The sequence below is a fragment of the Canis lupus genome, chromosome 1 (assembly GCF_003254725.2).
Source record: "Canis lupus dingo isolate Sandy chromosome 1, ASM325472v2, whole genome shotgun sequence".
In the NCBI taxonomy this organism is placed as follows: Eukaryota; Metazoa; Chordata; class Mammalia; order Carnivora; family Canidae; genus Canis; species Canis lupus.
Window position 1 is genome coordinate 8,178,469 of NC_064243.1, and position 15,458 is coordinate 8,193,926.

General features: G+C 43.3%; 1 protein-coding gene across 5 annotated transcripts in view; it reads left to right on the forward strand.

Annotated features, from left to right (window-relative positions):
- Positions 1–4,161: 4,161 nt before the first annotated feature.
- Positions 4,162–15,458, forward strand: part of CD226 (CD226 molecule) — an 88,412-nt gene continuing 77,115 nt past the window's right edge. The window contains exons 1-2 of one of the 5 annotated variants that reach the window (XM_035704793.2): positions 4,163–4,871; positions 12,856–13,070. Coding sequence is in view for 2 of the 5 variants with exons in the window: in XM_025422046.3 (XP_025277831.3) it covers positions 4,859–4,871 (13 nt within the window). In the remaining 3 variants the exon portion in view is untranslated. Of the gene's footprint in view, positions 4,872–12,065; positions 13,071–13,098; positions 13,218–15,458 lie in introns of those variants that run through there. The other 4 variants (XM_025422046.3, XM_025422047.3, XM_025422048.3 and 1 more) reach the window with 4 other exon arrangements.

Consider the following 15,458-nt stretch of genomic DNA (forward strand, 5'->3'; position numbering starts at 1 on the left):
ACAGCTAAACGATCATTTCATTGTCTATTGAGTGGAGAATAAATCTGACTCCCATGTGTGGCAGTGAGCTATGAAGATGAAGAGTGTGGGTTTTGTAGTCAAATATCTTGGTTCAAATGGTTTTGTTCACCTAGAAGGTGTGGGGAACATTGGAGAAGTTGCTTAATCACTGTGTGCCTCAGTTTTCTCAACTGTAATGTGAGGATAGTAACAATTCTCATTCTCTAGGATTTTAGAAAGGTTTAATGAATGAAACATGTAAAGTTTTAGAGACATATCAGACATATAGAAACCATCCAATAGCCCTTAACTCATGGTGTTTGTAGTTGGAAGGATGAAGTGAGATAGTAAAGCACCATTATGCAGAAAGTCATTGTTAGGAACATGGACTCACAGGCATTTGTAGGATGAGTTAGGGGCAGGTGAATCTGTGGTCCCACATTGGATGCTTTGAGGACCAACCTAGTGAGAGTTGACAGTGGAGAGGTTGCTTTTAAAAATATTTTCTTGGGATCCCTGGGTGGCGCAGTGGTTTGGCGCCTGCCTTTGGCCCAGGGCGCGATCCTGGAGACCCGGGATCGAATCCCACATCGGGCTTCCGGTGCATGGAGCCTGCTTCTCCCTCTGCCTATGTCTCTGCCTCTCTCTCTTTCTCTCTCTGTGACTATCATAAATAAATAAAAATTAAAAAAAAATAAAAATAAAAATAAAAATATTTTCTTGAACTCTTCAGTATTCGGTGATTGAATATGAGGGGTTAAAAAGAACTCAAAGGTGACATCAAGGTTGAGCCTTGGCATTAGGGAAATGGATTTTGTAGCTGCCAGGAATAAAGTATGTCCTAGATATTAATGGGTAAGCCAGATGATTTTGGCATTCTAGTTAAAAAATAATAGATATTTTAATTTCTGCCTTTAACAAGTATAGGAAAATACAGCGTTGCGATCTGTTTATGCAAAAAACTGAAATCTGATCAGTATTGTTAAAGAAGCAATCTGATTACATAGTTACACTACAAAGGGAATTATGCCCATGATGCAACTTTGAACTTTGAGAACATCTCAGCTTTTTTGGGGGGGGCACTGAAGTAGTAGAATGGCTCCTCAGAGGAAATTAAGAGAAAGGCATGCTGGTGCGCAGAACGAAGGAAACCATACAAGAAGGAAGGTCCTTTGAGAAATCAATGAGCATAACTTAAGGAATGGGAGAAGGGAATATGTGGTTGGAATAGCAGAGAAAATTTAAGCAAGAGGGCAGCTTGGCAAAATGACACAGTAAGCCAAATGTATATGATTTTTTAAAGAGATTTGATTGATTGATTGATTGATTGATTGATTGACTTAGAGAGCCAGCTCATGAGGGTGGGGGAGGGTCAGAAGGTGAGGGAGAAAGAACCTCCAGCGGGCTCCGCACTGAGCACAGGGCCAGATGAGGGGCTCGATCCCACAACCCTGAGGTCATGACCTGAGCCAAAACCTGAATCGGACCCTTAACCAACTCAACACCCAGGACCCCAAGATTTAACATAATGTGCATAATTTTGGACTTCCTTTTGACTTAGAATATAGCCCAGGGCAGCCTTGGTGGCTCAGCAGTTTAGCGCTGTCTTCAGCCCAGGGCATGTTCCTGCAGACCTGGGATCGAGTCCCATGGGGCGGGGCTCCCTGGGGGGCTCCCTGCATGGAGCCTGCTTCTCCCTCTGCCTGTGTCTCTGCCCCTCTCTGTCTCTGTCTCTCTCTCTCTGTCTCTCATGAATAAACAAAATCTTATATATATATATATATATATATATAGCCCAATTTTGTTTTCATCTTATTTCTCATTTTTTTGGCGCAGTGTGTTTGGATCCTAATCTTTGGGAACCCACTAAAGCCCAAAATACCATTACCAGAAGGTAGCAAGTCTAAAAACATTTGAACGGGAAGTATTTTAATGAATAGCATTTTAGTTAATAAATTAAAATGTGTGTGTATGCATTTGTGCATTGCTTAACTTTAGTTTAAAATTTTTCCTCTTTCTATATATCTGCTTTTTTTAAATTATCTTTTCCTAAGAATCATCTTTTCCAGTAGCCCTCAGGTTATTATGGTGCTGAACACCATGAGAGAATTTTCCCAGATAATCCTATTTATTTCTGTACCGAGTATGAAGGCTTTGAATAAACCATAGTCAATGCTTTTGGGAAGGAAAAAAAGGTCAATCTGTATTTGGCTGCCATGGTTAACAGAATAACGGCCCCTCAAAGATGTCCCCATCCCAACCCCTGGAACCTGTGAGCATGTTACCTTTCATGGCAAAACAAACCTGGAAGATATGATTCAAGTCGAAGACTTGAGTTATGGAAATTATCCTGAATTATCCAGGGAGGCTCAGTACAATCACAGGCTCCTTAAAAATGGAAGAGGGGGGTTGGAGAGATGAGTCAGGGGAGGTGAGGGTAGGCAAGAAGGGTCAGGGATGTGACTCTGAGGACAGAGCAAGGTCGTTCATGGCTGCCTCCAGCACAGATGCAGGGGACTTCCAGACAGATCCTGGCCGAGGGGGTGCTTCACACGTCCCCCCTGTTTCTCTTTTGATTTCTAGATCTCACGCAAGTACCTTTCATTGGCAAAATTTAACTTAGAATCCTGCTGGCAGGAGTCTGGTGGATGCAGTGCCTAGAGTTTCAGCCCCAGGAAAACAGGGTGGAAGGAGGGTACCATGGAGAAGAAAGTAGTACTGCTTGGCCAGGAGATGAGCTGGCACATGTGGTCAACCACAGCATCCTGCCTCCTCCCAGGACAGACCGAGAGCCCAGCAGGAGAGAGGCTTCAACTCACCCTGTGAGCTGACACCCATATGTTATCAAGGTCCTGCTGCACATTTTGGCACCTTTTCGCACCTTTTCTCCCTCTTTTAATTCTGAAAACAAACTTGCAAAGTAAGTGTTGATCTGATTATAGTTACACGACTGTTGTTTATTGAACGCCTGCTGCAGGCTCAGTGCTGCTGTTAGACTGGGGATACAGCTGAGGTGACAAATGTCCAGGTTCGCCTGGGACCATTCTAGTTTTGTGTCCTGGGAAACTGCTTGCCTCTGGGCAAACCAGGAGGGCTTTGACACAACAGTGAACAAGGCACTCTGCACTCCAGGAACTCACATTTAAAGTGGGAGCTCCAGAGACAGACACAAAATAGAAAAAAATATAAGGCACAATTTTACATATAGTATGGCATCAGTTTAAATACAATAAAGTATTTATTTATATATTGGTTCATTCATTCATTTTGAAAAAGGAAATGGCTCCTTCTTTACCTAGTGGACAAAAGAGAGGGCCTCCCCAGGACATAATTTTGTATCCAGAAGGATCACTGCTTACCTCCTCACAGTGGGTACACATCAAGTGGGTGGGTTCCCATTGCCCTGAGGTCAGAGAATAGAAAGAATGTTGTCCTGGCTTACCTAGCCTGCCCTTCACAGGGTCTGTAACTTTCACAGAGGCCACATGTGCTGGCAAAAGGAGAGCAGACTCTAGCCCTGCCTCTTTGAGACTCGGCACTGTTGGTAGCCTTCTGATGGATAAGGGTAATCCTGGTTGAGGGCTGGGTGGGAAAGACAGCACACCCTCCCAAGAGAGCTGCTGGGAGCAAAGGTGGCTAGACCTAGCATAAGGACCTAGGGGGCTCTTGCACCCAGGTGGTCTTGGTCACTGCTGTATCACCGGTGACCAACTTGTCCTCATTTTTCCAGAACTGAAGGGTGTCCTGAGACACAGGACTTTAAACCCACAACTCACTAAGGTGGCCTTTAGGGTGAACGTGGAGTCCATCCAAACCATGACACTCCAGAGTGAGATGGGAGGCTTTTGATAAATATACCAGTTCAACCAGGTGTGTGTTGGGGCCATCCCAGGGAGCCTGAGGAGATATAACCCTATTCACATTAAACTACATTTATTTCTGGTGCATTGTGCCCCTGAGGCAGGAGACCTTCTTTTATCCAGGACCCTGCTATAGTGATTGTGGTGTAAATGTTAACTAAACAGCTCAAATATGAGCTAATTACCCAACTACGGACAGAACTGTCCTCAGGGCATCAGCAAAGGAGGAGAACAACCATTCTGGCAACAAGGAAAGTTTAGAAATTTGTAATAAAAATTTCTAGCAGGTATCCATTTTAAAGGAAGCATATATATGTTCTGTGCTATTTCAGAAAGTAAAAAATCCCTTTAAATTACTGGTGATGCAATGGTATTGACAGTACAAGAGTCCAAATCAACTTCTCAGCACTTTATGTCTTCAAGCGGCCTGGCTGGGTCCTCCCAAGGATGGGGCGCACTCGGCCCTGTGACCCAAGGTTGGAGTTTGCCTACCTGGGTCTTCCACCGGAGTTTGGCCATCTGTGCTGCCACCAAAGTGGATGTGACCGGAGGCCACACAGCTCTTCCAAGATAGACTGGAATTTGAAGCAAGTCCTCTGTAAAACCCATACTCTTTTGTTTATGGGAGTAGCTCTTCATGCTGTCTCACTAACCCTAATGTAGAGGGAATGTTATCAACTAGCAGCACAAAGTAATAGCGGATATAGAGGAGAAAGGACTGAGTTCTGTCCGGATGGCTGTGGGGGAAGAGATAGCAAATGTGTACAAGTCCCAGTCCATCCACAGAGTGTGGTTGTCTGCAGCTTCCTGGGGTCACTTAGATTCCCAGAGAGGAACTTAGTTTTTCCCAGGGTCTGATGCTTGGGATTCAGGAGTCCTGAAAATGTTAAAGTGTTTATTTCCTTGAAACCTTCAGACCATCAGGAGAAGAGAGGATATAAACAGAGCAGGAAGATAGAGGACAGGAGTCGTGAGTACAGCCTGCTGAGCCCCCGCCGATGCTAAAGCCAGGTGAGAAGGACGGTGTGACTGACACTGAGGAGGGCATTTGATGGGATGAGCACTACGTGTTATACTATATGTTGGCAAATTGAATATGAATTTTAAAAATGTTTTAAAAAAAAGCATGGTGTGGGCTCTTACTCTAGCTACTGCTTTTTAGAATGCTCTTTCATGGTCTTATTTTTATGGGCATGTGGGTGTTGAAAAAAGTTCTTCACTCAGTGTATTATAGGTATTTCACATGTCTAAATATAGATGTGCATAACCATAACTGCTGAAGAGCAGCAGAGTATCCCGTCCTGCGAGTTTACCACAGCAAATGAACCAAACCTGTCCACCAGATACGGGAGTACAGATAATTCCAAATTTTATTAATGAAAATAATGCTGTGATAAACATTTACACATTTAAAAACCATATCTTTGTGGGGCATCTGGATGGCTCAGTTGGTTGAGCATCCAACTCTTGATCTCAGCTCAGGTCTTGATCTCAGGGTCGTGAGTTCAAGCCCTGTATCAGGCTCTGTGCTGGGCATGGAGCCTGCTTAACACAGGCAAACAAACAAAAAAAACCCAGATTTCTGCTGACTTGGCTAAATTTATTCATCTTAAGATAAATATCTTGAGGTAGCCTGGCTGGGTCAGACAATATAGCAAGTCACATTTTTCATACACCATCACTTAACATATGCTAACCTGTTGACTCTTCCACAGTAGCACTCAGCTGTCCACATTTCCTCCTACTCTTGTTAACAACACTCACTATCATTCTCTTCATTTATATATTATTTACATATTCGATGTGCAAAAGTTAGTATGCCATTGTTTTTTCATTTATCATAACTGGAGAGAGTAAGTACCTTTTCATATTTTTCTGTTTGTACTTATGTGAATTGTTTAATGTCCATTGCCTATTTTTCTGTTGGGATATTGGTGGGAATTTTTTTTTTTTTTTTTTTTTGGTCACCGATATTTAAGCACTTTACACTTAGAAAATATTACACTGTGTCTCATACCTTTCACATATCCCTCTCCTGATTGTCCTACCTTTTTACTTTGTTAGTGTGTAATGTTTGCTATGCCAAAGTTTGAGTTTTGTTTTGTTTTGTTTTGATGATTTATTTATTTATTTTAGAGAAAGAGGAGCATAGGGACATAGGGAGAAGCTTGTTCAGTGCACCTGGGCCTTACCACAGGTCCCCCAGGGTTACCCACTGGGCCTGGCAGACATGTCCCTGCAGCCGTTGCTTGGGCACAGACAGGCACTGTCATCTGCTATTACACATGCCAGGACGCCCTCTCCACTGCTGCTGGCACAGCTTGTGCACTGCAAACCTGCACATCTCGAGCCGGAATGGGCCTGGTAGCCTGCTGCTTCCCTGCCGCACTCCCAAGCCTCAGATTTAAATTCTTAGAGTATAAATATACTCGGCAGGGCCTAGGTCTTACCCCCAGATGCAAGTGGCAAGAATCCTGCAGTGGGTGTGTAGAGGTTGTACTGCCCGGGGAATGGCCAATGTCCACATGGAACTGACTTCAGCTTTTCTCACTGGTAAGTCAGGTTTCGTGATAACCATGTGGTAGACAAGCCATCTTCTCTCTGCTGAACTGTTGCCATTATCATATGCTGAAAATCTGTAATTCTGTTTTTAACCCCAAATTAATTCTGGGTCTATAAAAAAATAGGCTGACAACCTGACTTGCAGAGCAACCACTCACTCTCTATTCATTACTGAGAAATCTTTTTCCATGTGACCTAATTTTTTCCATGTGACCACTGCATTTAATGCAACTTTAATGACGAGAAAACATTTTATACATATGTGAAACATCTTTACAGTCCTTATCAACCAAAACACTGGGTGACACAGAAAATTGGATGTTAATGTTGAAAAGATAAAACACTCACCGTGAGACAAAGCCATTTTAATGAAGAGACTATTTTATTCTGTAACTATTTGAGGCATCCAGAAGAGCTAGGCTTCTTTTTCCTGTGAGTATGTACAAGCCCCTTCCTTGGTGTGGCAATGTTCTTGATATTCTTTCTGAATGAGGCTTACTCTGGCTTCTTGGACAAGATGAGCTTTTGCCATGGATCTAATTACTTCTTTCACTAACTCGTTCTTCAGCAGGAAGGAACTCCTTGCAAAAGTTCTGTATTTGGTATATATGCATGGTTTGGTGTTCATTATTTCAAGCCTGATTATATCAGAATGGCAACATGCTGCCTGCGCAGATATTCTTACTGTTATGTGGCCAAACAAAGGAACATGACAGATTCCCTCCTGTCCTAGTGGAGGTAACTCTGTTTTGAAATCATTGAAGGAAAAAAAAAAAAAAGAAATCATTGAAGGAAAAAAAAAAAAAGAAATCATTGAAGGGATCCTGGTTTCCATTCAGAATGGCCAACTGGCCATATAAGGTCACTAAACCATCTTTATTTTTTAGGTAAGCAGCACCTCTAATGCCTAAGCTTTTATAAATATAAGCACACCATTATTCTAATTGAATAAATAACATTTTTCAGTGGTAGGGCCTTTGGCTAAAGGAGCCCAGTGGGCTGCCTCAAAACGTGTTGTGTTTCTGGGTTTCTGTGGTTGCTATCTGCATAACTAACTCCCTAAGATCCCTGTTGGTGAACACATTTTTCTTATTTTCCGTTTTCTTACGGTTTGCTCTGGCTGCTTACAGTCAGTATACTGTAAATCTGAATGTCTTCTTACTGGAGAAATGAAATGGGTATATTTTTTGAATGTACAGACCACAGTGATGGAACTCTCAGCCCACATGAGATCCACTGGAGAAATACAGGGGCGTTTGATGCAACGTGGAGGAGGGTGTTGGCCTGACAAGGCCCTGAGGGAGTTCTGTCAGACCTTTCTGGTTGCCCAGCCTTTGTCCAGGACCATTCATTCAACCACCGTTTCATGGCGTGAATGCTCTTCTTTCATCTAGCTGCATTTGAATCACTACCCCTGAACATCTGTAATTCTTTCGGTTTGCTTTTGAACTCTCAATTCTTACAGAATAAAACACCTTAATATTGTAAGCTTCATCCCATTTAATATCTGGTACTGCAAGGTGCCTTACTTCATATTCCTTATTATTAAAAATGTAGTTTGCGGTAATGCTTGGGTGGCTCAGTCTGTTAAGCATATGAACTCTTGATCTCGGTTTCGGTATTGATCTCAGAGTCTTGAGTTCAGGTCTTGCCTTGGGCTCCATGCTGAGCAGTTTGCTGTTATGCATTTAAATGAAGCTTCTGTTCATCAAGAACATCTTTATTCTGTGAACATTCATACACACAAACCATGCTAAGTGCTGAGGAAAAGTACCCTGCTGCCTCCCATGGCCTTCACCATCTCTTGTAGACTGTGGTCAATGAGAACCTCATGAAGTCTTTCACAGCCTGACCTATTCGAAGATGTAATAGATTATAAAATTTCAGATAAATTAAAAAATTATTTGGATGTGTTTTCCCCAAATTGGATCTTGTCACAGGGGAAAAAAAAATGTCACCTCTTATTCAAGACTTATGTTGATACAATGTATAGATTCTGTGTAATTGCTATAAATTCTTGAGGTACATTCTTGCATATTCATACGTGTGTGTGTGTGTGTGTGTATACATATATGTGTTCTTTCCACTACTCATTTGGATTTGGCAAAATAAAGCTGTTTAGTCTTATAAAACTATTTGGCTAGGGATCCCTGGGTGGCGCAGCGGTTTGGCGCCTGCCTTTGGCCCAGGGCGCGATCCTGGAGACTCGGGATCAAATCCCACGTCAGGCTCCCAGTGCATGGAGCCTGCTTCTCTCTCTGCCTGTGTCTCTGCCTCTCTCTCTCTCTCTCTCTCTGTGACTATCATAAATTAAAAAAAATAAAAAATTAAAATTAAAAAAAAACTATTTGGCTAGACTGTTATTTGGCTGTTATTTTATCGGATCTTTTTTATTTGATTCTTTGTTCTCTAGGTTGATCATCTACAAATAATAATAAAGTCAAAATAATTCTTCAATATTTAAATTCTTATTTATTTATTTATTTGCCTATAATATCCATTAAAACTTCCAGGGCAAGGCTAAATATTGGCAGTGATAGTGGTCATTCTTATCTTACTTTCAAATTTTTCAAATTTAACCAAGATTGTTCTGGGGTTTTACCATCAAGTGTGCCGTTGGTTTCCAACGAGTTTTCTTTATTATGCTAGTTAAATTCCAAAAATTATTCTGAGTTTTTATCAGGAAAGGATATTTAAAGTTGTCTAGTGCCTTTTGGCATTTACTGGGCTGGTTATATTTTCTTATGTGAATCATAATTGTCATTTACTTATTGAGAACCCAAGACATGTGTTCTGTAGTATCTCTGCTTCCTCATGGGGCTTGTAACTTCTTTCTTTTCCCTGGATCTCCCAGATACTAGCTCCTTCCAGAGGCTGGTCTGCGTTCAGGTTCAGTTACTTTGGTAGGAGATCTTCCTGAGCGGTGCTGTTTTCTTCCTGCTGTATCACCAAATCCCCTGCCATCTGGTTGTGCCATTTTAGTGTGAGATTAGGGTTGATTGGGGGGGCTCACGTATTGTCAATCAGCACTATATTTCATTATAAAGCTCCTGTTAACCTTCCACTGAATGGCTTGAGCATCTAGTAACAAGGGTCTCCATCTATTATTTTAATAGGAGTTACAAAATAGCAATTAAAAATAATATCAATTATTGTTTTTCCACTTAGTAGCTGAGTTTTTCTATAAAAAGAAACTTAAGTCACCCTGAAATGCAATTTGTACAGGGAAGGCAGGATAAATGCTTGTTTTTCCCTTTACTTACTATGTGTTAAAATAACAAGTTGGCACCCTGGTGACCCCAGAGAGGCGGGAGGTAGCTAATGTAACACTCCATCCAGTAATGTGATGACTTTAGCTGCGTTTCCTATTTCTGTCAACAAATGGTAATGTTAAAGACTATTTTTTTACTTTTAAACTGTTGAAAAGGCCCTTAATAAGGGTCACTTAAGAGCAGTGGAGTGAGGAAATCTGTTCATCTCTGTGAGTGGTAGATAATCTTCAATTTGCCCCACTAATTTTCCTTGTCTTCACCTCCATTTGTTCTGGTTGGAACACAGGACGACCGTTCTCTGGATGTGTAAGGCAGTTTCATGTGTCTCAGGATGTTTTTATTGTTTGTTTGGGGATTCATTATTGATCATGTGATCTTTTAACATCTCCCCTAATTGCTAGTAAGATTGTGTAGCTTTATGTTGGGGAGAACAATGTTGCATTCCTGGTGCCAAGATACTGGGTTGCCTGTATTCCTCAGTAACAGATACAAAGCTAATTCTTAGGTTCTTTATATTGCAAGATTTCAAGAGCTCCAAGAAGAGAAAAGAAAGAAGTGATGGGGGTATCCCTGGGTGGCTCAGTGGTTTAGCGCCTGCCTTTGGCCCAGGGTGTGATCCTGGAGTCCCGGGATCGAGTCCCATATCAGGCTCTCAGCATGGAGCCTGCTTCTCCCTCCTCCTGTGTCTCTGCCACTCTCTCTCTCTCTATGTCTATCATAAATAATAAATAAATAAATATTTAAAAAAAAAAGAAAGAAGTGATGGACCCTACAGAGAAACAAAAAAGCTATCTCCATTCTTCTGCTCTTCATAATAGCAATAACTTTATAATGGGATATGGGTGACAGCAAGGATGATGATTGTGATAATGATGTTGATGATGATGACATGTATGTGTTTGCATGTGGATGATGAATTAGGAAATGATGATAAAAGAGAATTTAGGGAAAGTACTTAGCCTATATAAATCTGGATTTATAAGTCAGGGAGTAAGCAAAACCAGTTTTTAAGTCTAGACCTCATAGATGTTAGTAGCATCTACTGTTGAAATATGCTCTGATGTTCATTGGGATGTGAATCATTTGGGTAGACAGTGACTGTTTCAGCCAGTGTTTGAGGTTCAGTTCAGTACCCACTGAATCATTTTGAGTAAGAGTTGGCCCCAATCAGAAACGTTTATCTTCGAGTTTGACCCGCAAAAATTTATGTGCTTTTTGGATCAAGGCTTCTCTTTGTCTTACTCATTGGAGAAATAGAAAGAAGAGGCAAAAGAAAAAAAAAAAAAAAAACGTTGGAAACAGAATGGCCTCTGGGTTGTGATGAGCAAATGGCCATGTACGGCAAACCTTACAGGTAGAAGCCATCCCTTCACCTGCTTTCAACAAGTATTGATCTAACAGACACTCAGCACATGCCAGGCACCAAGCAAGGCTCTGTGGATACAGCAGTCAACAAGACCTTATCCTGAACTTGAAAGGGTTAATTAGGCTATCATAGGAAATACAGCAAATAAAGGATCGGTTACAAAGGCTGCGGTGGGGGTTTCAGTAAGGATTATCTGGGATTCTTTTTTTTTTTTTATGATTATGATAGTCACAGAGAGAGAGAGAGAGAGGCAGAGACACAGGCAGAGGGAGAAGCAGGCTCCATGCACCGGGAGCCCGACGTGGGATTCGATCCCGGGTCTCCAGGATCACGCCCTGGGCCAAAGGCAGGTGCTAAACCACTGCGCCACCCAGAGATCCCTATCTGGGATTCTTAAGGAACTCACAGGAGGAACACCTACCCCAGGTGTGGGGGGCTCAAGGAGGGTACCTGATAAGGGAAGTCTGTGCCAGGGCTTTCCTATGGGAGGGGATAAGAGAAGTCGAAGCAAAGGACCTCTACGTACAAAGCCTGTGCCCCATCAGAAGGTGTTCTCCAAATTGTAAGATACTAGGTGGGTCTGGAGGGGAAGGTGGGGGTGAGCACAGTGTAAGACATGAGGCTGGAAGAATGAGAGATATCAATATTGTCCAGTCTTGTAAGTAAGAGATTTGGATATTCTTTTGAGGATGGTGAAGTATCAAAGAGAGTGACACGAGTCAGGTGTCTTAGAGGGCTTCCTCTGCCGCACAGTAAGTGCTCAAAAATCCTTTGTGCAATAAAAGCTGTGTTTGTTTGTTTGTTTCTTTCTTTCTTTCTTCCCTCCCTCCCTCCCTCCCTCCCTCCCTCCCTCCCTCCCTTCCTTCCTTCCTTCCTTCCTTCCTTCTTTTTTGAGAGTGAGAGTAGGGGAGAGGGGCAAAGGGATAAAGAGAATCTTAAGCAGGCTCCACCCCCAGCATGGGCTCATGACCTATCTCGTGATCCCTGAGATCATGACCTGAGCCCAAATCAAGAGTCAGACACTAAACCAACTGAGCCACCTGGGCACCCCTGTATTTTCCTCTTTTGTGCTTTCAGCCATGATGTGGTCACAGAAGAGGCCAGCCCTGCACACATGATGCTTAGGGAAATGTGTGGGACTGGCTGGCCTCCAGAACTGCCTTCTCCTCTACAGGCCCTGCGAATTGCACAAACTCCACCCCCCCAGCCACAATCCTTCATGGTGGTTTGACCAATGGGAAAATCTTCACTCTCCAGTAGATAAAAAGAACAAGTAAAACGAGCCCTGTTGTCCTCTGGAACAAGGTAGAAACAATTGTGTTTTGAAGACACAGAAGCTGCTAAGTTTGCAGGGACAGTTCTTAGCAAATGTCAACTTTTCGTGTGCTTTCTGTGTCAGAGCAGGTGATTAAAACACAAAACGAAAGAGAGTCTCTAGAAGGTGGGATGGAAACATGCTCAGATATGGGCAGAGATAAGAAGCCTGCACCTCAGAGGCTGCCAAATACCAACTGCTTTGACTGGCAGGGAAACGAATGGGGAAGAAAAGGCAAAATAACCAACTGAAAATTTCAAGTTAGAACAGAGAATGAGAAGTACATCCTTTCCAACAGTAGCATTTTACAGGGGTGGGGAAGAGAGGGGCAGAACTAGATCTGAGTGTGGGATGGGTCTGGGTGGCTGCAGTGGTTAAGAGGCTTCCAGAAGCAGGTACACTCCCTGACTGGTTTTAATTCTTCAAAAAAATAAATAAATAAAAGGCACTGCTTAGTGAAATATTAGTGCTTTACTGCAGCCCTTGTCCGGAGGGACTCTAGAGAGAAGATCCCAACAGCCTGGGGCCCTGGGGCCAAAGGCCCAGCCGTTCCTGAAGTGCCGCCAACCGAGGGAGGACAGCAGCGAGATTGCCAGGGACGGGACGGGCCGAGCTAAGGAGGCCACGCCAAACAGGAAGCCCACACCCAGACACACATCTGGAAAGGAGAGAGAGCGAGCAGAACTAACGTCAAGGTTAGTAACCAGTCTAGAAAAGAGTGGATGTGACTGGTTCACACTTTTAAGGTAAACCAGGGGCCGCTGAGTGGAGGCTGTCGATGAAATGGTGTTGCGCAGATTCAGCAAAGAAGAGCTGTAATTGTCTGCATGGCTGATGAACCTGTAAGTTCAAGGACGGGCCCAGTTACAGCGGCAGGGCATCATTTAGGTCATTTCTCTCATCTGTTTCTAGAGGAAACATACTTGTGGTAGGTCTGGTGGCATGGTTCTTGTGAAGAAAATTGAGCTAATTTTACCAGTGTCTGCCCTTTGAGTCTTAGCCTTCCTTCCTCTGAGCAAGACCAAGCAAGCAGATGCACTTAAATAATAAATGCTGGGTATCTAAGTATTTATTACCCTACGCAGGGGCTGGTGACCTTTTTCTGTCAAGGATCACATAGTTACTATTTTCGGCTTTGTAGGCCACGTGGTCTCTTTGCAGCTATTCATCAGAGCACAAAACAGGCGTGGACAGTGTGTCAGCAAGTAAGCAGCATGGCCGAGTCCAAACAGACCATTTATAAAGGGTCAGACAGTAGGCCGGATTTGGCCCCTGAGCCATAGTTTGCAGAACCCTGTCCTGGAGGATCTCTACTGAAACCAAACTGAGATCTCTACTGAAGCCAAACTGAACTCTCTGCTTTGAATGGAAGTGAGCCTGTTACGGATGGCCCCCCACCAGTATCTAGCTCCCAGGGCAGCTCTGTGACCTGCTAAAGTTATAAGGGCCTGGTGGTCTGAGGGAAACCCCACGTCCCTCATTGGAAACATTCTCTTGAGGAGACACTTGGACGCAGGGAGCTGAACCCCAGAGTCAAACACTCATTGAAGTCTTCTGAAAGTATGAGCCTCAAACTCTCACATCTGGGAAAAAAGGGAGAACACCCCAATTCTTCCCAGCCTCAGTCCCTTGTGCTAAGAGCATATAGCACACGCTTTGTGTTTTGCTGCCCTCAGCATGTCAGTAGTTGTCTGGGCAAGGGCAGAATGGAAGCAGAGTAGGAGCGCCTTCTCCACCCTGCACGTCTGGTGTGCCCACATGACACAGGGAAGGTGACCTACTTGGGTAACTGAGTAGAGACTCGAATCCTCCCAATGTTCAGAAGAAGCAGACATCTGGGAAAGCAGAACACCTTATAGATAGCAGAAGCAACAAAGCTGAGGGCAGAGAGTAGGGCCTGGGCAGGGGGGTGCCTATGAGAAGGAAACCGCAGATCTGAAGGCTGTCACACAGCCCAGATCACCCAGGAGCATGTGGTGTGAGGCAAACCCGTGAGACGAATTTCATACTTACGGGGTTAGCTGAGCTGTGTTTGATAGGGAAGAAGTCCAGTAATATTTTGATTAATGACTTCCTTGAGGATGAAGCTCTTTTATACAGACAGCTCTATTAGAAAAAACCTCAAGCCAAAATTCCTTCATAAATCATGCAAAAAATGGCTCTCTACACAACAGAAATAGCTCAAGTACAGTCTCTATTTGTCTTTGGTTAGATGCTGATAAATAGGGCTCGTCCTCAGCAAAGTTGTAACAGCTGAACTTTATCTTCAGCTGCATGTCTTTCTGCACCTTTTGTTTGGATATGTAGCCTCCAGGGCCCCTGATTTCAGCCCATGTAGAGAGTCTACTGTCTTTATCTCTCCACTCACTTCGCTTTGGACGTCTTGGGGATGAAGGGGGCACTGCACACTATGACCAGTTCATTCCCTTTTTCTCATAATCCTCCCCCAGCCCTGATTCTCTGCTGCCAGGGGTGGAAGCTCACTGAGGGCTGCAGGAGCCCCAGAGAGTGGATGATGCTATGTTGCATCCAATTCTTGTAGGATCCGCCGCCAGGATGCTGTTACAGACGTCTGCTGAGCCCCTTTGTCCCTCTTACCTCTCTCCCTGCACCTCTACCAACCTTACCCAGCCCTGACCACACACACACACCATATATATAAACATTAATATAAATACATATAATGTGTCCACATGTGTTTAATAAGCACTCAGTGATTCTTTACATCATGAGTCATTTATCTGATAACCTGGACTATGTTCTTCTGCATTATCTATTTCCAGCTGACATAAAGTGGCACAGATGTGTGACGGGACTCCATTCTCTGTGGGTACCATGAGGCTCAATGGCCATTGCAGACCACGTGATATCAATAAATGCAAGGCCAATAACAAACTGCGGTGGCTTCTGCAGTTGGAAAGACCTGAGGTGAATTCGGACTCCTGCTATTCACTAGCAGTAATTTTTGTTGTTGAGGTGAAATTCATACAACATAAAATTGAAGTATACAGTTGAGTAGCATTTTGTACATTCATGGTGTTTGCAAGTATCATCTTTATCAAGATCTAAAACATTTTCTTCAT